Below are 19,341 nucleotides of genomic sequence, written 5' to 3' on the forward strand. Positions count from 1 at the left end.
GTCCCAAAAGAGAAGAGATTAAAATGGGATGCAAAAAATATGTTTGGTTTCTTTATTGGCTACAGTGAGGATGTAAAAGGTTACAAAATATTTGTCCCAGACAAAAATAAAGTTGAAATTCATCGAGATGTCATATTTTTGCCCGAGAAAACCATAGAAATAAAAAATGGGGAGACAGACATGAATAAAAACATACAGATGATATGTGAGGAGATAAAGTCAGAAGAAGATGATAGTGAAGCAGAAGAACCTCAAAATAATAGAGAAGAAAGCAGTGAGAGTGACCTCGAAACTGATAGCAGTATTGAAGATGTGAATGAAATAGAGCAGGAGCATGGATATGACCTGAGAAGACATATAAAAAGACCCTCAAGATATGATGATTATGTTCTGGATGATGACGAAATGAGTTTGTTGACTTTTAGTGATGATGAAGAACCCCAGACGTATGATGATGCAGTGGCCAGTAGTGAGTGTAAAAATTGGAAGAAAGCTATGCAATCAGAAATAAATGCGTTGCTAGAAAATGAAACATGGGAGTTTGTGCAAAGTAGTGATGGTCAAAAAGTCATTGAGTGCAAGTGGGTGTTCAAGAAAAAGAAAAATGAAAATGGTAAAGTAGTGAAATATAAAGCTCGTTTGGTAGCTAGAGGTTTTCAACAAATTGGTATGTGTTTTAATGATATTTATAGTCCAGTAGCAAAATTACCATCAATAAGGATTTTCTTAGCCATGTGTAATACTTTTGATATGAAAATTCATCAAGTAGATGTTTGTAGTGCATTTCTAAATGGGGATATTAAAGAAAATGTTTTTATTTCACTCCCAAAGGGATTTAAAGAAAAAGAGGGCACTATTTGCAAATTAAGAAAATCCTTATATGGTTTGAAAAGTTCACCTAAAAATTGGAATGACAAATTTCATAATTTGATGCAAAATTTGAGTTTTTCAAGATCTGAATATGAATATTGTCTTTATATTAAAGTAAATGAAAAAGGTAGGATATACATTTTGCTGTATGTTGATGATTTGCTGTTGGCAGGTACAAATGATCAAGAAGTTGAGAAAATAAAATACATTTTAAACAAAAACTTCAAAATGAACGACTTAGGTCAAATAAAACATTTTTTGGGTATGTGCATAACTCAAAATTTGTCTGAAGGCAAAATAAAAATTAATCAAACTGTTTACTTAAAAAATGTTTTGAAGAAATTTGACATGTCAAGCTGCAAACCATCAACAACACCAATGGATAATAATTTTCACCACGATTTTCTCAAACGAGAAAAATCTGAGAGCATAGAGATAGAAAAGAAATGTAGAGTTGCTATAGGATGTTTGATGTATGCAATGTTATGCTCAAGACCAGATTTGTGTATAGCTATAGGTATATTAAGCAGGTATCAAACATGTGCAAGTAACGATTTGTGGGTAGCAATAAAAAGAGTATTGAGATATATTCAAAGCACAGTTACTATGAGTTTGATATACTATAAACATAAATATAAACAGGAAAATTTGATAGTAGGGTACTCAGATTCAGATTGGGCAGGTGACCGTACTGATAGAAAATCTACATCAGGATATGTATTCAAAGTTTTTAATTGCACGGTGTCATGGGCATCACGGAAACAGTCTACAGTCAGTTTGTCCTCTACTGAAGCTGAATATGTTGCACTAAGTGTATGTGTGAGTGAAGCATGTTGGCTAAGATACTTAATGTATGATTTAAAAATAAAACCTGATTATGTAGCGGTTCTAATTCATGCAGACAATCAAAGCGCTATAAGGGTTAGTAGAAATCCGGAATTTCATAAAAGACTAAAACATGTTGATATTAGATTTCATTTTGTACGAGATAAAATTAAGGAAAATATTGTTGTATTAAAATATCTTAATACAAGTGACCAACAGGCTGACATATGTACAAAACCATTAGGTTTAACTCTGTTTAAAAAATTTAGAGAGTTGCTAGGTTTAGAATAAAAAAAAATTAATTTAGATCTAGGAGATTTACCGTTGAGGGGGGGTGTTGAATACCCAGTAAAAATAAGCAACGGCAAATCTAGGGGATTTTTGTTATTGTATGATGTAGTTGGAAACAATGTTATATAAGTGTCAGATGTCAACTAGAAGTAAAACATGTGTCAAAAAGAAAAATAAATGTTGATTTTGATGTTTAAGTTATTTGTAGAATTATTGAGTTTTCTTTTAAAATAAAACTGACTAGAAGTACTTCGGTGTTTAATTAACATCCACGCAATTCTGCAAAACATCACTTCATCTAATAGGTAGATGCTTAAAACATTTTTGAAAGAAATACACAGCAGGATTGTTAAAACTCTTAAATATGAAAATAGTGACACACAATTTGGCTTTAGAAGTGATATGGGCACAGGAGATGCTTTGTGCAACTTGAACAATGTATGTACTTATGTTTTGTAGAATAGAATAGAATTATTAAAAAGCAAAATTATTGACAGCTTTTATATGCAAATTATGGGTCTATTCTCCTTTTCATGAACATTTTTCAGTGCGTCACAAATTATAGAAAAAAAGGTAAGTCCGTGATAATACACATTTATGACATTTATTCTAACCTGACATTTTAGTTAAATCTGACAGTTGTCAAATTTTATTTTCAATTTGGAATAAAACCAAATCAATTGTGTCTATTGCATTTATAAAATGGTATTTTCTTTCATTTGTATAGTCTTATAAATTGTACAGATTATATTGATAATAGTATTATTTTATTTAATAAATAATTCTTTTTTGATTATGGCGCCATCTATCGATAACTAGAATAATCACCAAACTAGAATAATTACCAAAGTATTCACAGACGTGCCTTTTTTTCTGTCACATACAATTTAATGTGTTAGAGAGAAATCGAAAAACTGTGACGCACTGAAAGATGATCATGAGAAAAAGAATACCCCAAAATCCCGACAGCCACAATCCCGACGGCCAAAATCCCGACACGCCAGAATTCCGACACGCCAGAATCCCGACAGGCCAGAATCCCGACAGGTTTGATAAGTTTCTTTTTAACATATAATTACATTTATCGCCAACCGTCACTAAAGTCATTCATTATTGTACTCATTTGCCCTCATTTGCGGCAGTAAAGTAACACTTTATTGTACTGAAAGAAGAATTTTACTCTACCTGCCGCGATTAATCAAATTAACCGAGATTAAATGTAAGTGGTCGATGGCAGTAATCGAATGGCGAGTATTTGAGTGGACTTACAATTTATTTACTTTAATAATTAAAGTAAATAAATTGTAAGTCCATGTGTTAGAGAGAAATCGAAAAACTGTGACGCACTGAAAGATGATCATGAGAAAAAGAATACCCCAAAATCCCGACAGCCACAATACCCAAAATAATTATTATTAAAAATATTGTACGCAATTTGCGATATTATCAATTATATTTATGTCAAAAAGTGAAATTCTGTAGTATTTTGTAATTATATTCATATAAAATAAATTAAAACTTTACCGATTTAGTAATTATTCAATATTGATAACTATCGATTGAAAATCGAAAGCGGCCATCTTGCAAGTTATCTGTCATCAGTCATGAAATTATTATGACGTCTAAAATTTAAAAAGTTCTTAAATTGTAAATTGCAAGTAAGTGTTAAAACCAATATCAAATTATGTTGGCAAATATTATTTTATATCAATAAAACATATCTTAACCAATTGTCAAATATACCAGCAAACGAGAAGTAAACTCAACCTTCCCAGGGACATATCTGAGCTTCTTAGAGACAATACAAATATCAACAATATCATACAGTTTTTAACGGAAATAGGAATAAAAGACATTTAATTGTATCTCAAAATTTTCAGGTATACTTTTTGTTACGTATTTTTTATGGGAAATAAGCCACAATTTTACTAAAAAATGAATTTATTAACGTTTCGAAGCCTAAATAACCTTTCGAAACGTTAATAAATTCATTTTTTAGTAAAATTGTGGCTTATTTCCCATAAAAAATACGTAATTATAAAAATGCCACAAGGAAATAGCTTCAGAACAACATACTTTTTGTTAGTACATATGTATTAACTTAATATTACAATCTCTTTTTATTTTTAATATGTGTTTTCCATTGTTGTCGTTTATAACCCCAATGGTTCGGACGACATTACATTTAAAAAAATATATGTTGGCGATAAAATTTTGTATGCACCACGTCAGTAAAGACTCCTTATCGAACTCGTATGTTACTCGCCTCACTCGCTACGCTCGCTCTTCTCGTAATATCAGACTCGTTCGATAAATAGTCACTTTACTGACTTGGTACATAAATAACTATTATTTCTTGTCTTTTGTTTATGGCCATCTGTTTTTATTTTGTGTTACTAAACAAAAGTATTAACCATTTAATATGAACTAATTTTCTAAATAAAATTTCTAACATGGGTATATGAATTAAATTATTTTTTTTTGCCAATATATAGTCCAATAATATATGTATAATCAAATCCTGAATTCAAGTTTACTTTCATATAATAGATATTATCATGTCACTTACAACCTTCCATTTCAGTAAGTATAGCTTTTATATTATAAAATGAAGTGTTTAAATAATTTGTTCTTTTAAAATACATAATAATTAGTACCCGTACTTATTAGTATTTAAGTACTAATTTTTCAATTTCAATACTCTATAATATGATTTGGTATTGCATTTGAAAAGGAAACAATAAATATTCAAAATGTAGTGGTCGGAATTTTTACTTATGCGAGGATTGTTGCATGTCGGGATTTTGGTCTGTCGGGAGTCTGGCGTGTCGGTGTTTTGGCCGTCGGGATTTTGGCTGTCGTGATTTTGGCTGTAGGGATTTTGGGCGCCACCGGTAAATTATAACTATTACATCAACAGGATGTGCATAGCCATAATGATTTTCAACCTTCGACAGAAGATGGAACTTAAAGAAGAGGGAATTCATAGAATTGATCTAAACAATGAACTTATTACTAAAGAACATTACCTAAGATAAACAATAGATCCATTATTTAATAAACGCTTCCACCCAAAAGGTACAGTAATAGTAGGCCTCTGTATAGGACCAAAATTTTCAACTACTTGACTGGAAGATTGCTGTTGAATCTGTTGGTGCTGATGAAGCTGTTGCTGTTGTTGTTGAAGCTGTTGTTGCTGTAGATGTTGCTGTTGTTGTTGAAGCTGTTGCTGCTGAATCTGTTGTTGCTGCTGAATCTGTTGTTGCTGCTGAATCTGTTGTTGCTGCTGAATCTGTTGTTGTTGATGAATCTGCTGTTGTTGAAGCTGTTGCTGGTGCTGTTGAAGTTGTTGTTGCTGCTGGATTTGTTGTTGATGCAGATGTTGTTGATGTTGTGATAGTGGTGAGCCAACAGTAAGCACTACATTACCAGCTGGTACATTAATACTGGGATCATATACAACCATTTCTGATGATTGGTTGTGGAGCACTTGTGATCCATCATCTGAAGAACTTAAACTACTACAGCTGGAGTCTGCAGCTTCAAGGCGAACAGTGTCATAGCAGACACCCTAAAAGAGGTTTTTAAATAGTTACTAGTTTTTGTACTATATAAAAAAACATACCTGAATAGCCCCTTCTGTCGTCAGCACCTTAGTATAGTCCTGGTCCACATAAGAATCACAGTTAGTACAATCTTCCCTCACCCTGAGGGTGCTACAAACAGCACCAGAGGCTTGTTTTTCTTCTTGTTGTAGTAACTCCACATTCTCACATGTGCCATTGTGGAAAGTGACATCATTTTGTGGAAAACCACCTTGTGGTAAAGGGGGATAGGTACAACTGAAAAACACACATACATCAGTACATTATTTTTGAATTTATAAGAAACAAAGACCTACCCTCTGTTCTGAGGTAATGTATTATTGTAATATTCCCTTTGTTGAACATTTTCAACCTGTGGTTGCTTAACTGCATAGTCCACAAGTTTAACAGTTGATTTCTCTCTGAAGGACTTAACAGGTCCAACTAGGGAAGCATTTGGTGCAGAAAGGACATTATATCCTTCACCTATAAAAGACAAAACCATTGCAAACACCTCAGTAAATTTTTAAATCATTATACATACCTTGAACAATATGATTGGATTCTTGAACTGTTTGTTGTCCCAGAGAGTAAGCCTGAGCAAAATTGTCATCAGAGACATATACTATAACATTTTGGATGCCAGAGGCAGAGGATAAGTCAGGTTTTCCTGCCATCGCAACAGCATACCAATGGCTCTATCTTAGAGCTTATTTTTAATTTGCAGTTAATCTGAAATCAAAAAATTGTATAAAAAATATATGAAAAAAATCATTGTTTAAACATTATTATTGGCACAAAATGGAAAAGGAAACATTAGGCTATTGAGTATTAAGAGAGCTAAAAGGAACTACAATGTTAACGGGGTTTTATTGTTTCATATGGTTAATTTACCTCTAAATGTGAAAAAACCGCGGAGTGCTACCATTTAAAGGGGTGCATTTTTGAGAAAGGGGTGAATTAGTCCCTAGTAGCACAGGGTGCATTAGGGTGAGTTCTATGCACTTTTGGTACAAACACGTCTACAGGAAAATTATTCCAGGTTAAATTTACTATCGAAATATCACCTTTTAAAGTCAAAAATATTTTTTTTACAAAAATATATTTAAAAAAAAGCAAAAAAAACACGAAAGAAAGCAATTTTGTTTTTTGCCCCGTAACTTTTTTCCACGGGGATATAGGTAAGTATAAGCATTGCTTCTCAGAAAAAAAACAATGACGTTTGGTAAAAGTCTCTAGGCTTTAAAGTTTCCGAAAAATGATTTTTCAAAGTTCACCACTCACAGCATTTTTGGGTCATTTTCCCTATTTTTCGCAAACATTGTTCTGTAACTGTTTCTACGCAGTTTTGGGTAAATACAATTGTACGTTTAGTAAGAACAGAAGTCAATTGCCTTTATAATGGTCTATTGTAGAAACAAGTATGACTATTTTTAAGCAAGATATAGTTTTTTAAAGTTTTATACTGTTAACGATTTTTGATATTATGTTTTATGAATATTTTTAAATTTCTCAATAAAACTTTGTTTTTCTACATTTAGGTATATACAAAAGAAAGCTTATTTTCTTTACTTTAAAATGGTGTATTGTAATAAATTCTAGGACTATTTTTAAACAAGATATGCTTTTTCAAAGTGTGACATATACACATGCAATATGTCCCACTAAGTTGGAACCATATTATTATGGAAAACTTATTATTAATTATATAAAAAAAAATTATTCTTGATAAAATTCTCTACATAGCCTAAAACTCAAGATGCAATCATTAGATATCAAATTTTATCAATGGTATACGAGATATGTTAAAAATATGAATTTCGCTTAAGAGTAAAGTACCTTTATATTTCACAATATGGAAAAGTGTTATTTGGAATTAAAAATTATGTTCTAATATGTAACTATATTCTTTTAATTAAAAAAAAATTCAAATTTTTTCTCAAATTACTGATATCTTTGGGTATACTAAGGATATCTTGTTTAAAAATAGTCCTAGAATTTTTTACAATATGTACACTATTTTAAAGTAAAAAAATCTTTCTTTTGTATTTAGCAATGTATGTAAAGCTAAATTTAGAAGAAAAAAAGTTATAATGAGAAATATAAAAAAAAATTTAAAAAAATCAAAAATCATTAAAAGCATAAAACTTTGAAAAACCATAGCTTGGTTAAAAATAGTGTTACAATGTTCTAAAATTAACAATAATAATGGCCAATGACTCCTCTTCATACAAAATGTACCATTGCATATACCCAGGAATGTGTAGAACAAGTTACAGAAAAATGTTTGCGAAATAATGAGGAATATGGCCCAAAAATGCAGTGAGCGGCGAACTTTGAAAAATCATATTTCGGAAACTATAAAACCTAGAGACTTCTACCAAACGTCATTTTAAAGAGAAAGGGTGGAAGTTTTTTTTTCTGTGTAGCAATGCCTATACCTACCTATATCCTTGTGGAATGGGGCAAAAAAACAAAATCGCTTTCTTTCATGTTTTTTTTTTCTTTTTTTTTATATATTTTTGTATATATATTAATTAATGTAAAAAAAATATCTTTGACTTTAAAACATGATATTTTGATAGTAAATTTAATCTGAAACAATTTTTCTGTAGACATCTATGTACCAAAAGTGCATAGAACTTACCCTAATGCACCTTGTGCCTAGGGACTAAGTCACCCCTTTCTCAAAAACGCACCCCTTTATATGGTAGCAATCCTCGGTTTTCTCATATTTAGAGGTCCACTGACCATATGAAACAATAAAACCCAGTTGAAGTTCCTTTCTACAGTACATAATCAATAGCCTATATATTATAGGACTAAAGAAAATGAACAGAATATGGATTAATTTTCTATCGTTATAAAAAAAATTAAACATTTCAATGCACAAAATAGAGAAATATAGTTTTTGAAAATAGGAAGGAAATCCCCTTGATGTACTTATCAATTAAAATAAAACAAATATGTTAATATAATAAAGAAAAAATAACAATATTAGGTATATATGAATATTGAACATTCAATAATATTTAATATTTTTAATTAGCATAAAATATCCATAAAGAGAAGAATGCAGCCTTGATAATGATATAGATTTTGCCAAAGGCTTTGACAGTATAAAACATAGTCCTATGAAAAATCTTAAATCTAAATAGAACACAGCCTAAGGTCATTAAAATAGTCAAAATGATGTACATAAGTATTATCAAACAATATGTCAAGTATTACATAAAGGGCAAATGACAGACAAAATAGAAATAGTAGATTTAAAACAAAGTTGCACACTGTCACTAGTGATGTAAGAAGAGAATATTCTCAAGTGAATATTCTCTGCCAGAATATTCTCGTTCTTGAGAATATTCTCTTAAGAGTTGCTGTGTCCCTAATCGTGCTAAGACGATACATATAAAAAGGAAAATGAAAAACAGAAAATGTGGATACAACTTTTCTAAGTAAACGCGAAACAATGACAATGAATTTAACTATGGAAATAATGCTAGACAATTATTTGCTTAAGAATTTTACAAGAATGTCAAAAAGTGATTTCTAACTATTAATAAATATGATAGGGCCAAGAATAAAGAAGAAAGATCAAACATGAGAAACGCAATATCAATCTCAAATTCTTCAGTTTTTGGCGACTGGTGACTCCTATACTAAAGGTTTTAGTTTAATGTATTTATTCAGGGTGCACTACTCTTCCATTTGTCTTATAGCTCCAGAAGTATGCCAAGTTCCACAACTCTGGACGTAAATGTACTGCATTAATAAACCTCATTGTGATTTCATTTGACCATGTATTCATCTTTTCTTTGTATGTTTTGACAAAACCAAATTAAATTTCAACAGAGTACAGGAAATAAAGAGGAAATCTAGAGCAACATGCAAAATTTTCCACAACAGTTTGACTTTATCGGCAACGCATCAGCAACTAACTGCAATAGTGTTCAAATACCAGCAATATTTCAGCCACATGGCTCGGCCATATGGCGATATTTTAATTAGATGGCTGTAATGTTGCCAGCAACATACCAAATATATATATTTTCAGCAACATATTGCTTCAGAAACTAGCCCGTCTAAATGCCACTTTAGACCTAGACCAATCCATGACTGAGCTGGCGACTCATGAAAAACAAAATCCCACAACTTCTCATCAGTACAATGAAATGCAGAATGTAGATGACCAGGATCAGCTGATGATAGAAATAGATTCTGAATCTGAGGCCTCATATTTTTCTGATTACATCACCACATCCATTACTTGTTTAGAGTATTCTCCGATTTTTCATTCTAGAGAATTTTCCAACACTAACTGTCACCACTGCTCTTTAACATAAGCCTTAATCACATATTGGAAAAAACAATAGAAAGAAAAAATGGAATCAGAATAAGAAACTGGCAAATATGGAATATATGGACAGAATGGAACAACAATAAAGAGAAAAGGATGGAACTGGTTGGATCACAAGTTGGGGAAGGAAAATAGAGACATAACAAAACAAGCACTCAAATGGAATGCAATAGGACAAAGAATCAGAGGACGCCCAGCCAAAACATGTAGAAACGCGAATGAAGATGATATGTTTGAAGAAAAAACAAACCAGTAAGGAAGGAGATTAAAAACCATAAAATATCTTCAAAATACAGTAGAGCGTCGATAATCTGAACCATGGTAATCCAAACGTTCGCTAATCTGAACGCAAAAAAAAATTAAAAAATATGATCGCAGACCGAATTTTTAGATTTAATATGACAATATGGGCAAAATATGACCACGGATTTTTGTTTTGTTTATGCAGAAATACATACAATATATTTGTTTATTATGCAGGTGTTTTATTCCTTGTAACTAAAACTTATGTACATATATGTACAGTTACGGTCATTAAATAGTTTACAGGCTTACGTATCCAGGAGCCGATTTTTTAAATTAGTACCTCATTTAAACTCACCTTTTACGTCAAAGTGACGTTAACAGTGGTGTATCTAGAATAGGGTATTTAAAATTAAAAAATCCGAAAGTAGTCAAAAGGGATAACCGCTCAGATAATGGCTCGAATAATAAAAGAAAAAACTAGCTAATACCCCATTACTAATGTATTATCAAAACGTTGGTGGACTTCGCACTAAATTAGCTGAGTTGGATTTAATGCTGAGTTGCTCAAGTTATGATATCCTTGTTATTACAGAAAGCTGGTTAAGCGAGGACATCTTATCTGAGGAGCTTGGTGGAGCTAGTAGCTATAATGTTTTTCGTGCTGACAGGAACATGCAAGTTACATCAAAAACCAGAGGTGGCGGCATATTGGTATTGGTTAAAAGTTACATCCAAGCTTCAATTATTAAGAAAACTGAAAGCCACATCGAACAGTTGTTTATATTATGTAAATATTTTGGAACAAGTTTTGTGGTGGGCGGTGTATATATACCACCTGGATCAACTGAGGATCAATACAGTGACCACTGTCTGGCTGTTGAAGAAATCTGTGCTACATATCCTGATACCAAGTTTTACATAGTGGGTGATTTTAATCTGCCTAGTGTACAGTGGTCAAATTCTAATAATGGTGTTAAAGTAAACTGTTCTTCAGGTTCTCCAGCTCTTTATCTAGCACAAACATATGGTTTTTATAATATGTTCCAAATGATTAATACACCAAATAGCAGAAATGTATTTCTGGATCTTCTTTTTACCAATGATAATTCAATGGAATGTTGTAAGTCTTTAGATCCACTTTTTTGTGACTCTATTCACCATACCTCTTACACCTGTAATTTTAAAATAGGGAAAAATGAAATGTTGGATTCACTTAAAATAGAGGAGTTTTATTTTGATTTTAAGAATGGCAATTATGAGGGTCTAAATGATTACTTATTTTCAGTAAACTGGGACAATATATTTATACATAATGATATTGACACTGTTGTGTCAGATTTTTATAATATCTTAACTTTTGGTATTCAATGTTTTATTCCACAGAAAAAATTTAGAACATCCAGCTATCCCTCTTTCTTCTCTAGGGAATTAAGAGAATTGATATCACTAAAAAAGAGTAAACATAAAAAATATAAGCTGTCTTATAGTGAAAGGGACTATCATGAATTTAGTATGTTGAGAGCACAATGTAAACGATTGAGTCAAGAGTGTCACAAAAATTATCTGACATCTGTAAATAGGGATTTGATTAGTAATCCAAAGAATTTTTGGAAATTCATTGGTGGTAGGAGAACATCAAGTAATATTCCGAAAAACATGGTTCTAAATAATTCAGTTGCTACCAATGGTCAACAAATTGTTGACTTATTTGCTAATCACTTTTCTACAGTCTTCTCAAATGCAAAGGCAATGTCTCCTGAAAAATTTTATAGCCAAATTAACATAGATTGTCCTGTGATATGTGTATCTGAGGTTTTCGAAAAGTTAGGGACTCTTCCTAATAAGCTAATGATTGGGGCTGATGGCATTCCAAATCTTGTTTTAAAACAGTGCAAATATTCATTATCTCAGCCATTGTGTAAACTGTTTAATTTGTCTCTATCTACTGGAATTTTTCCCCATATCTGGAAAGAAAGTTATATCTCGCCTATATTTAAAACAGGCTCCAGAAATGATGTAAAAAACTATCGTAGTGTATCCATACAATCATCTATCCCAAAATTATTTGATAGTCTCATGTATAGTTATTTGAACTGGCATTGCAAACACATCATTATTGATGAACAGCATGGTTTTAGAGGAGGTCATTCCACAATGACCAACTTGCTTCTATACCATGGTAGGTTGTTGGATGCCTTGGAGAGGGGGTATCAAGTTGATGCTGTGTATACTGACTTCTCCAAGGCATTTGATAAGGTCAATCACTTGTTATTGGTTGAGAAGCTGAGAAATATAGGTTTCTCTGATAGATTGGTGGAATGGTTGCGTAGTTTTTTGTGCGATAGAAGGCTAGTAGTTAAAATCGGTAACTTTATATCTAGAGTGATTGAGGTATGTTCAGGGGTTCCTCAGGGGGGACACTGCTCTCCTTTGTTATTTAACCTGTTTGTTAATGACCTCAAAAAGGTCTTGAAGTATTGTGACTTTCTCATGTTTGCTGATGATCTCAAATTATTTTTAACTATACGTAATGATCTTGACATTAGTTTACTACAAAAAGATTTGGATAGTCTTTCTCAGTGGTGTGAACATAATCTCTTAGACCTTAATATTGATAAATGCTTTCAGATTTCATTTCATAGGAAAAAAAATAGAATACCATCATTCTATTCTATAAATGGGCAAAATCTTAAAATAAATGAGGTAGCTAAAGACTTGGGTATACTATTTGACTCCAAACTGAATTTTAGTGATCATATAGATAAACTAGCAGTAAAAGCGAACAGGATGTTAGGTTTTACACTAAGAAATTGTAAAGGGTTATCTTTGGAGGCAGTGAAGACAGTATATGTTGGGTTGGTCAGATCACAGCTTGAATATGGGTCAATTATCTGGTCTCCTCAGTATAATGTCTATAAGTCGTTACTGGAGAGTGTGCAACATAAATTCCTACGATATTATAATTATATGTTCAATCTGAATATGATTCCTGACCACAACTATTCTCATATTTTAAGGTATCTTAAACTGGATACATTAGAGAAGAGAAGAACCATGTTTGATATTTGCTTTGTTTTCAAACTATTGAATGGAAATATATCATGTTCAGAAATTCTTTCACAAATCAAATTTGCTGTTCCACAGAGAATGCTTCGACAAAATAACTTATTTTTTATTGGCTTTCATGCAACAAATTATGGTAGACACTCATTCATGAATCGATCCCTAGAGTTTATGAATAGAGAAGATAGATTGGATGTGTTTAATAACTCTTTTCAGTCATTTAAGAGAACTCTTTTGGAAATATGTTAATGTTATATTGCTATTACATATGTGCCAGTATATTAGTGATAACTTATGTACCTAATGGATTTATTATTTAAATAACTTTTTGTTCATTCTGTATGTGATATATTTGTACCTATATGTATCTTTTAAGCTTTTTTTAATAGGATGCTATTTAGATTAGTTTTGATATAGCCTTTAATCAAAAATGTACTATTTTTTTTTTGTAATGGGGGTTTCCCGTCTAATAATCGTGCACGGCACGTGATTGGGCCGGAAAACTTCAATTCTTGGATGAAACGCGTGTGATTTGTTGTGATCCAGAAATAACCTCAAACAGTGGAGATGGCATGGACAATACGACAATCATTTCTCTACTAAATGAACTAATTGGTGAGTTGAGAAGCAAAAATCTAATCCTGGAAGAAAATAATAAACTCCTACGGGAAAAAGTAGAAACCCTAGAGAAAAAGTTCCAAAAAAAATCCGAGGTAAAAATTGCAGCAAAAACTAAAAATAATCCACCCACAGAACAAAGTCATAAGACTCAGCAGACAGAGATACAAAACACAAGGTCATCAGTGTCAGTAGACTCAAACATAGAACAGCCACTTTCTTCTACGGATTTAACTGAGCTGTCAACTAAACCAAAAATATCAAGTCTGTCAAAGACAAGTAGTTCAATTGAACCAGTGACACCCGTTGGAAATGTCAATTGTCAGCTGATTGAAAATCGAAAGGATAAATGGGAGACACAAACAAAGAGAGGTTTTAACAAAAAACGATCAGAACCGCTTCAGGGAACCAATGAAAATGCTGGAAGTATCCTGCGTGTGGCCCCAAAACATATGGCGATCTTCCTGTCTGGTTTCGATCCAAAAACGGAAACTCCGGAAATTATCAACTACCTAAAAGAAAGAGAACTGGATGAAAACGTTATCTGTGAGAAAATGAAAACCAGGACAGATAAATACAAAAGTTCATTTAAAATAACTGCACCAGAACTAAAAATACCCCAGTTGATGAAGGAAGAATTATGGCCTAATGGTATAATATTTAACCATTTTCAGAACGTTCAGAGGCACCCAGGTGTCAGAAGACACAGCAAAAGATATCAATAATACACTTGAATACGCAGTCAATCGCAACAAGCATTGATGCAATCAATCTTGTTGTAGAAGACCACGATGAATGTTTTGCTCTGTGTCTAACTGAGCACTGGAAAACAGAAGATCAACTGAGGGACTACAATGTGAAAAATTTCAAACTGATATCTTCATATTGTAGAGGCAGTTCACAGGAACATGGTGGTAGTGCGGTATATATCAAAGAACCGTTTATTGCAAAAGCCCGGGAAGACATTTCAAGCTTATCAGAAAGATCAGTGTTTGAGTGTTCTGCTGCAGAGGTGCAAATTGATGGGAAAAAGATTGTAGTGCTGTCCATATACCGAACCGAAAACCCACAAATTTTAATAGATAAACTGGACCAAATACTCTGTGACCTAGTTGACAAGGACTCCATCATTTTTCTGGCTGGCGATTTTAATTTGGATATGCTGCTTGATGGTGTAGGTTGGCCAGGTACATTAAAAACGTTTTTGAGCTCCTTTGATATTAAACCCTCCATCAAAGACTATACACGCATACAAGGTAACAAAAAATCCTGTATAGACAATATTTTTACAAATCTAGACATATTTGATTCTGTTATATTCAATCCCCATACATCTGATCATACTGCTCAAAAGGTAAAATTTGAATTAAATAATATTGACTCAAATATAACAAAAAAACGAATATTTAACAATGAGAATAAAGATTCTTTTAAACTTATGTTGAGTAATGTTGATTGGGTATCTGTTATCGAGACATTAGAAGTAGATGATCAGTGGGATACTTTCATGAATATAGTTCAAAAAATTTTTGTAAACTGTTTTCCACTTAAAGAGATAAATACAACAAATAAAAAAAAATCTCAACAGTGCTTGCAAAATGATGATATAAAAAACTGTAAATCTAGGCTTGATGTTTTGTTTACACTATCTAGTAATAATGATGAATATAAAGATATTTACAGGGCAGAAAAACGTAAGTATAATGCTTTACTCACTCAATATCGAAAAAATTGTTATAAGGAACGAATCGAAAATAGTGAAAATAAAACTAAAATGGCTTGGCAGTTGGTAAAAGAGATTAAGGGCAATTCAAAAAATCAAGGTAATTTTTGTTTAGAGGGTGATCCTCAGGTGCTTTCTGATGAAATAAATCAATTTATGGCAAATGCTGCGGCTGAAGCTGTAAAGAAAATTAAGCCTGTAAAAAACTTTCAAATTAATATCGAACAAAATAATCATTGCATGTTTTTAACTCCTGTTTCAGAAAAAGAAATAGGCCATATAATAAATAACTTAAAAAACAAGCATAGCTCTGGTTATGATGAAATATCAACCAGCTTAATTAAATTTGTTTCATCAGAGATTTGTCTTCCTCTATCCTTTATAGTCAACACTTCTTTCAGGCAAGGTAAATTTCCTCAAAGTCTAAAACTGGCAATTGTCAAGCCACTACATAAAAAAGGTGATGCTACTAAGATGGAGAACTATAGACCAATAAGCCTTCTTCCATCATTCTCAAAAATATTCGAAAAAGCAATATATTACAGACTACAAAACTTTTTTACTACAAACAACTTATTTAGTAATTCGCAGCATGGTTTTCTTGCAGGGAGGTCAGTTGAGACAGCTACCTATGATTTTATATCAAAAATTTTAGAAAAACTAGAGTCAAAAATGAAAACACTAGGTGCTTTTTTAGACCTATCTAAGGCTTTTGATAGCCTAGATCATGCTCTCCTATTGCAAAAATTATATTGTTATGGAATACAGGGACCAGCATTGAAATGGATAAAATCATTTCTTACAGATAGATCACAAAAAGTATGCTTGGAGAAACAGGGATGTAAGGTTTACTCTGAACCGATAAACTTAAAATTAGGTATACCACAGGGGAGTATTTTAGGGCCTTTTCTCTTTTTGGTCTATATAAATGACCTGCCAAATGCAGTGATTAGTGGTTCCTCAAACCTGGTAAACTTTGCTGATGACTCAAACATGCTATTTTGGGAAGAAACATTAGAAACACTCCTCACAGTGGCAGAACAAACTCTGGACAAGGCTGAACAGTGGTTCTGTGGAAATAAGCTGGTGCTTAATACTGATAAGACAGTATTTGTTTACTTTAGAACCAGCCAATCACGAGAAGAGTTCCCAGATACAGTCAATCTTTTATCCCAAAACACAGAACCTTCTAGATCAGTTAAGTTTCTTGGTCTTCATATTGACCAGAACTTGAATTGGGGAGAACAAATAAAAAATGCGACAAAAAAACTAAATAGAGCCTGCTACTCATTAAGAGTTTTGAAAAACTATCTAGACCAGGGAATCTTACTATCGGTATATTATGCAAACTTTTATTCTCTTATGCGATATGGAATAGTCTTCTGGGGTGCTTCGGTGGATAGCTCAACTGTCTTCATAGTCCAAAAAAAGGCAGTCAGGGTGATCCTAGGACTAAAGGCGAGAGAATCCTGTAGAGGCCGATTCAAATCACTCAATATACTCACTTTCTCAGCTGTCTATATATATGAATGTATTATGTTTCTCTTTAAAAATTTTACTTTATTTTATCACCTACAACCAAATCATGAATATAACACAAGAAGCCTTAATTTGAATATTCCACTTCACAGATTGTCCCTAACAGAGAAAAGTCCTTTGTATGCGTGCGTTAAATTTTACAATAGTCTACCATCTGACATTCAACGGGAAACAAGCTATAAAGCTTTTAAAAAAACGGTTTTTCAACACCTGGTTAACATTGAGCCGTATACTGTGGTGGAGTACCTGGCCTATCAGCCTTGATCAGCATATATGTAATTTGTATTGTTTGTATATTTTAGTGTATTGTTAATATATCTTTTTAATATGTGATTATTAGTAGCATTTTTTAATATGTGATTGTTAGTAATGTGACGTTATTTGCTCAATTATGTTAAAAATTTATGCAAATAAAAATTTACTCTACTCTACTCTAATAATAAAATAAAAAATAAAATAAAATAAAAATAAAAAAAATTAAAAAATAAAGATAATATAAAAATATATTTTACAAAGTTTATCAAAATGGAAAGTATAGAAAGAAGTTTTTTTGAATGGAATGGATTATGGTCTTAATAATGAAAACAAGGAAGTCTGGTCTAGAAATACCGATTTTATTTTATATCTATCCAAAATTATCTAATCTTTGTTTGATTTTCCATATGCACATATATGGCTCACATCCAAATCTGCAGCAACTGTTCTTAAAAACCAACCTTCTTCGAGTTTGGCAATTGCTCTCGCTTTTGTGCATCATTCAAATTCATTATAACCATTTTGGAGGAGTTTGATATCGTTATTTTATGTTTCAACACTCGCGAAATTTTTGACAAATATTGACTTTTTGACTTTGACATTTATGAAATCCGTACAACACTGCAATTTTACAGTATTACAATATAAAAATTAAGGTGTAAACTATTCAGTGATCGTAACTGTACATATGTACTATGTTTATGAGCTTTGTATGTATTTTGAACATATGTTCGATAATCCGAACTACCCCTGTACCAATTAGTTCGGATTATCGACGCTCTACTGTACATTAAATATCTTGTATATGTTATTACTAATGTTTGTTAGCCATCTTAAATAAATTGTTACAAATACTTCCACTAATACGAAGACTCTGCAGACCATAATTACATTTCTTAAGATTTTAAAGCAAGATCAGCACAACTCGCCCAATTTATAGAATTCATTCTACGAATTTCAGGTTTTAAAATGTCCTCAGTTACAGTTTTGAACATTCGTGCATATATAGATCCAATCTATATAAATTTATATACATTTAAAATCATCAGCAATACATTTTTTATAATTTTAATGATGACCTCAATTTTTATTGTTAGTAGAAAACACTAATTTAGTTAAAATTACATTGCATAATGTCAAATTTAGTTTTTAAATGTAAATAAAAGATAAACTGCTGTGAGAACTTAAAAATCTTGTGTTCATTTCTAAAAATTGCCAAATAAACTTTCTAAAATGTGTAAAGTAAAAGATGACTTACTGGTTATGGCAAACATTCTGTATATATGTAGGTAATATCTAAATACACTTTTAATAAGCAATTTGTAAAAATAGGTACTGATTTATTTTTGAGCAATAATTTGATAGATGCATTGTTTGTATAAAGAGCCTCATATCCATATTAAGACACTCCCTTTCTTGATGGATCACAACAAACAAAACCCTTAGGCAGGGCACACTTACAGCTGGAATAACCCAAACATTCACTTGCAGAATTTATAATCAATACAACTTAAACAAAACGAAAATAAAAAACAGTGGTCTTTTCTCTAAATAAGAAACTTTTGACAGAAAGAACATCCAGTAAATGACATTGGAGAATAAAAGATCGCTAAAATGTAATTTTAATAGCGAATATACGTACCTGCATGTCGTATAAGCGTATCCTAAGTAAAGCGAAATTGTCCAATTTACCATTACAATCTGTTCAGCAACAGAAAAAGAGTTCATATACAGGATATAGGTATTTGAATTGACCCTAGTGTCAGTCTAACACCTGCTGATGTGAAATTAGGTTGTACACGGTTCGTACGCAAGCCATATCGCTACGCTTTAGTCATTATTAAACTTAATATCACTAAAATATTTAAATAAAGCAAGAAAAACACAATGATTTGTTCTTATTTAACAACTAACACTAAATAAAACATAAAACAGTCACTATAAAATGGAATTCTTCCCCCACTCCTTTC

At 31.9% G+C, this 19,341-nt stretch overlaps 1 protein-coding gene across 3 annotated transcripts in view; it reads right to left on the reverse strand.

Annotated features, from left to right (window-relative positions):
• LOC114324298 (uncharacterized) overlaps window positions 1-19,341 on the reverse strand; it is a 52,513-nt gene extending 33,172 nt beyond the window's left edge. For 2 of the 3 annotated variants that reach the window (XM_028272102.2, XM_028272101.2), the window contains exons 1-5: window positions 19,014-19,341; window positions 6,115-6,302; window positions 5,888-6,056; window positions 5,612-5,828; window positions 5,016-5,557 (exon numbers count right to left, since the gene is read on the reverse strand). In XM_028272102.2, coding sequence (XP_028127903.2) covers window positions 5,016-5,557; window positions 5,612-5,828; window positions 5,888-6,056; window positions 6,115-6,247 — 1,061 coding nt within the window. In that variant the 5' untranslated portion in view covers window positions 6,248-6,302; window positions 19,014-19,341. Of the gene's footprint in view, window positions 1-5,015; window positions 5,558-5,611; window positions 5,829-5,887; window positions 6,057-6,114; window positions 6,303-18,629; window positions 18,646-19,013 lie in introns of those variants that run through there. The other variant, XM_050651300.1, reaches the window with a different exon arrangement.

This window comes from Diabrotica virgifera, chromosome 1, assembly GCF_917563875.1.
Source record: "Diabrotica virgifera virgifera chromosome 1, PGI_DIABVI_V3a".
Classification (NCBI taxonomy): Eukaryota; Metazoa; Arthropoda; class Insecta; order Coleoptera; family Chrysomelidae; genus Diabrotica; species Diabrotica virgifera.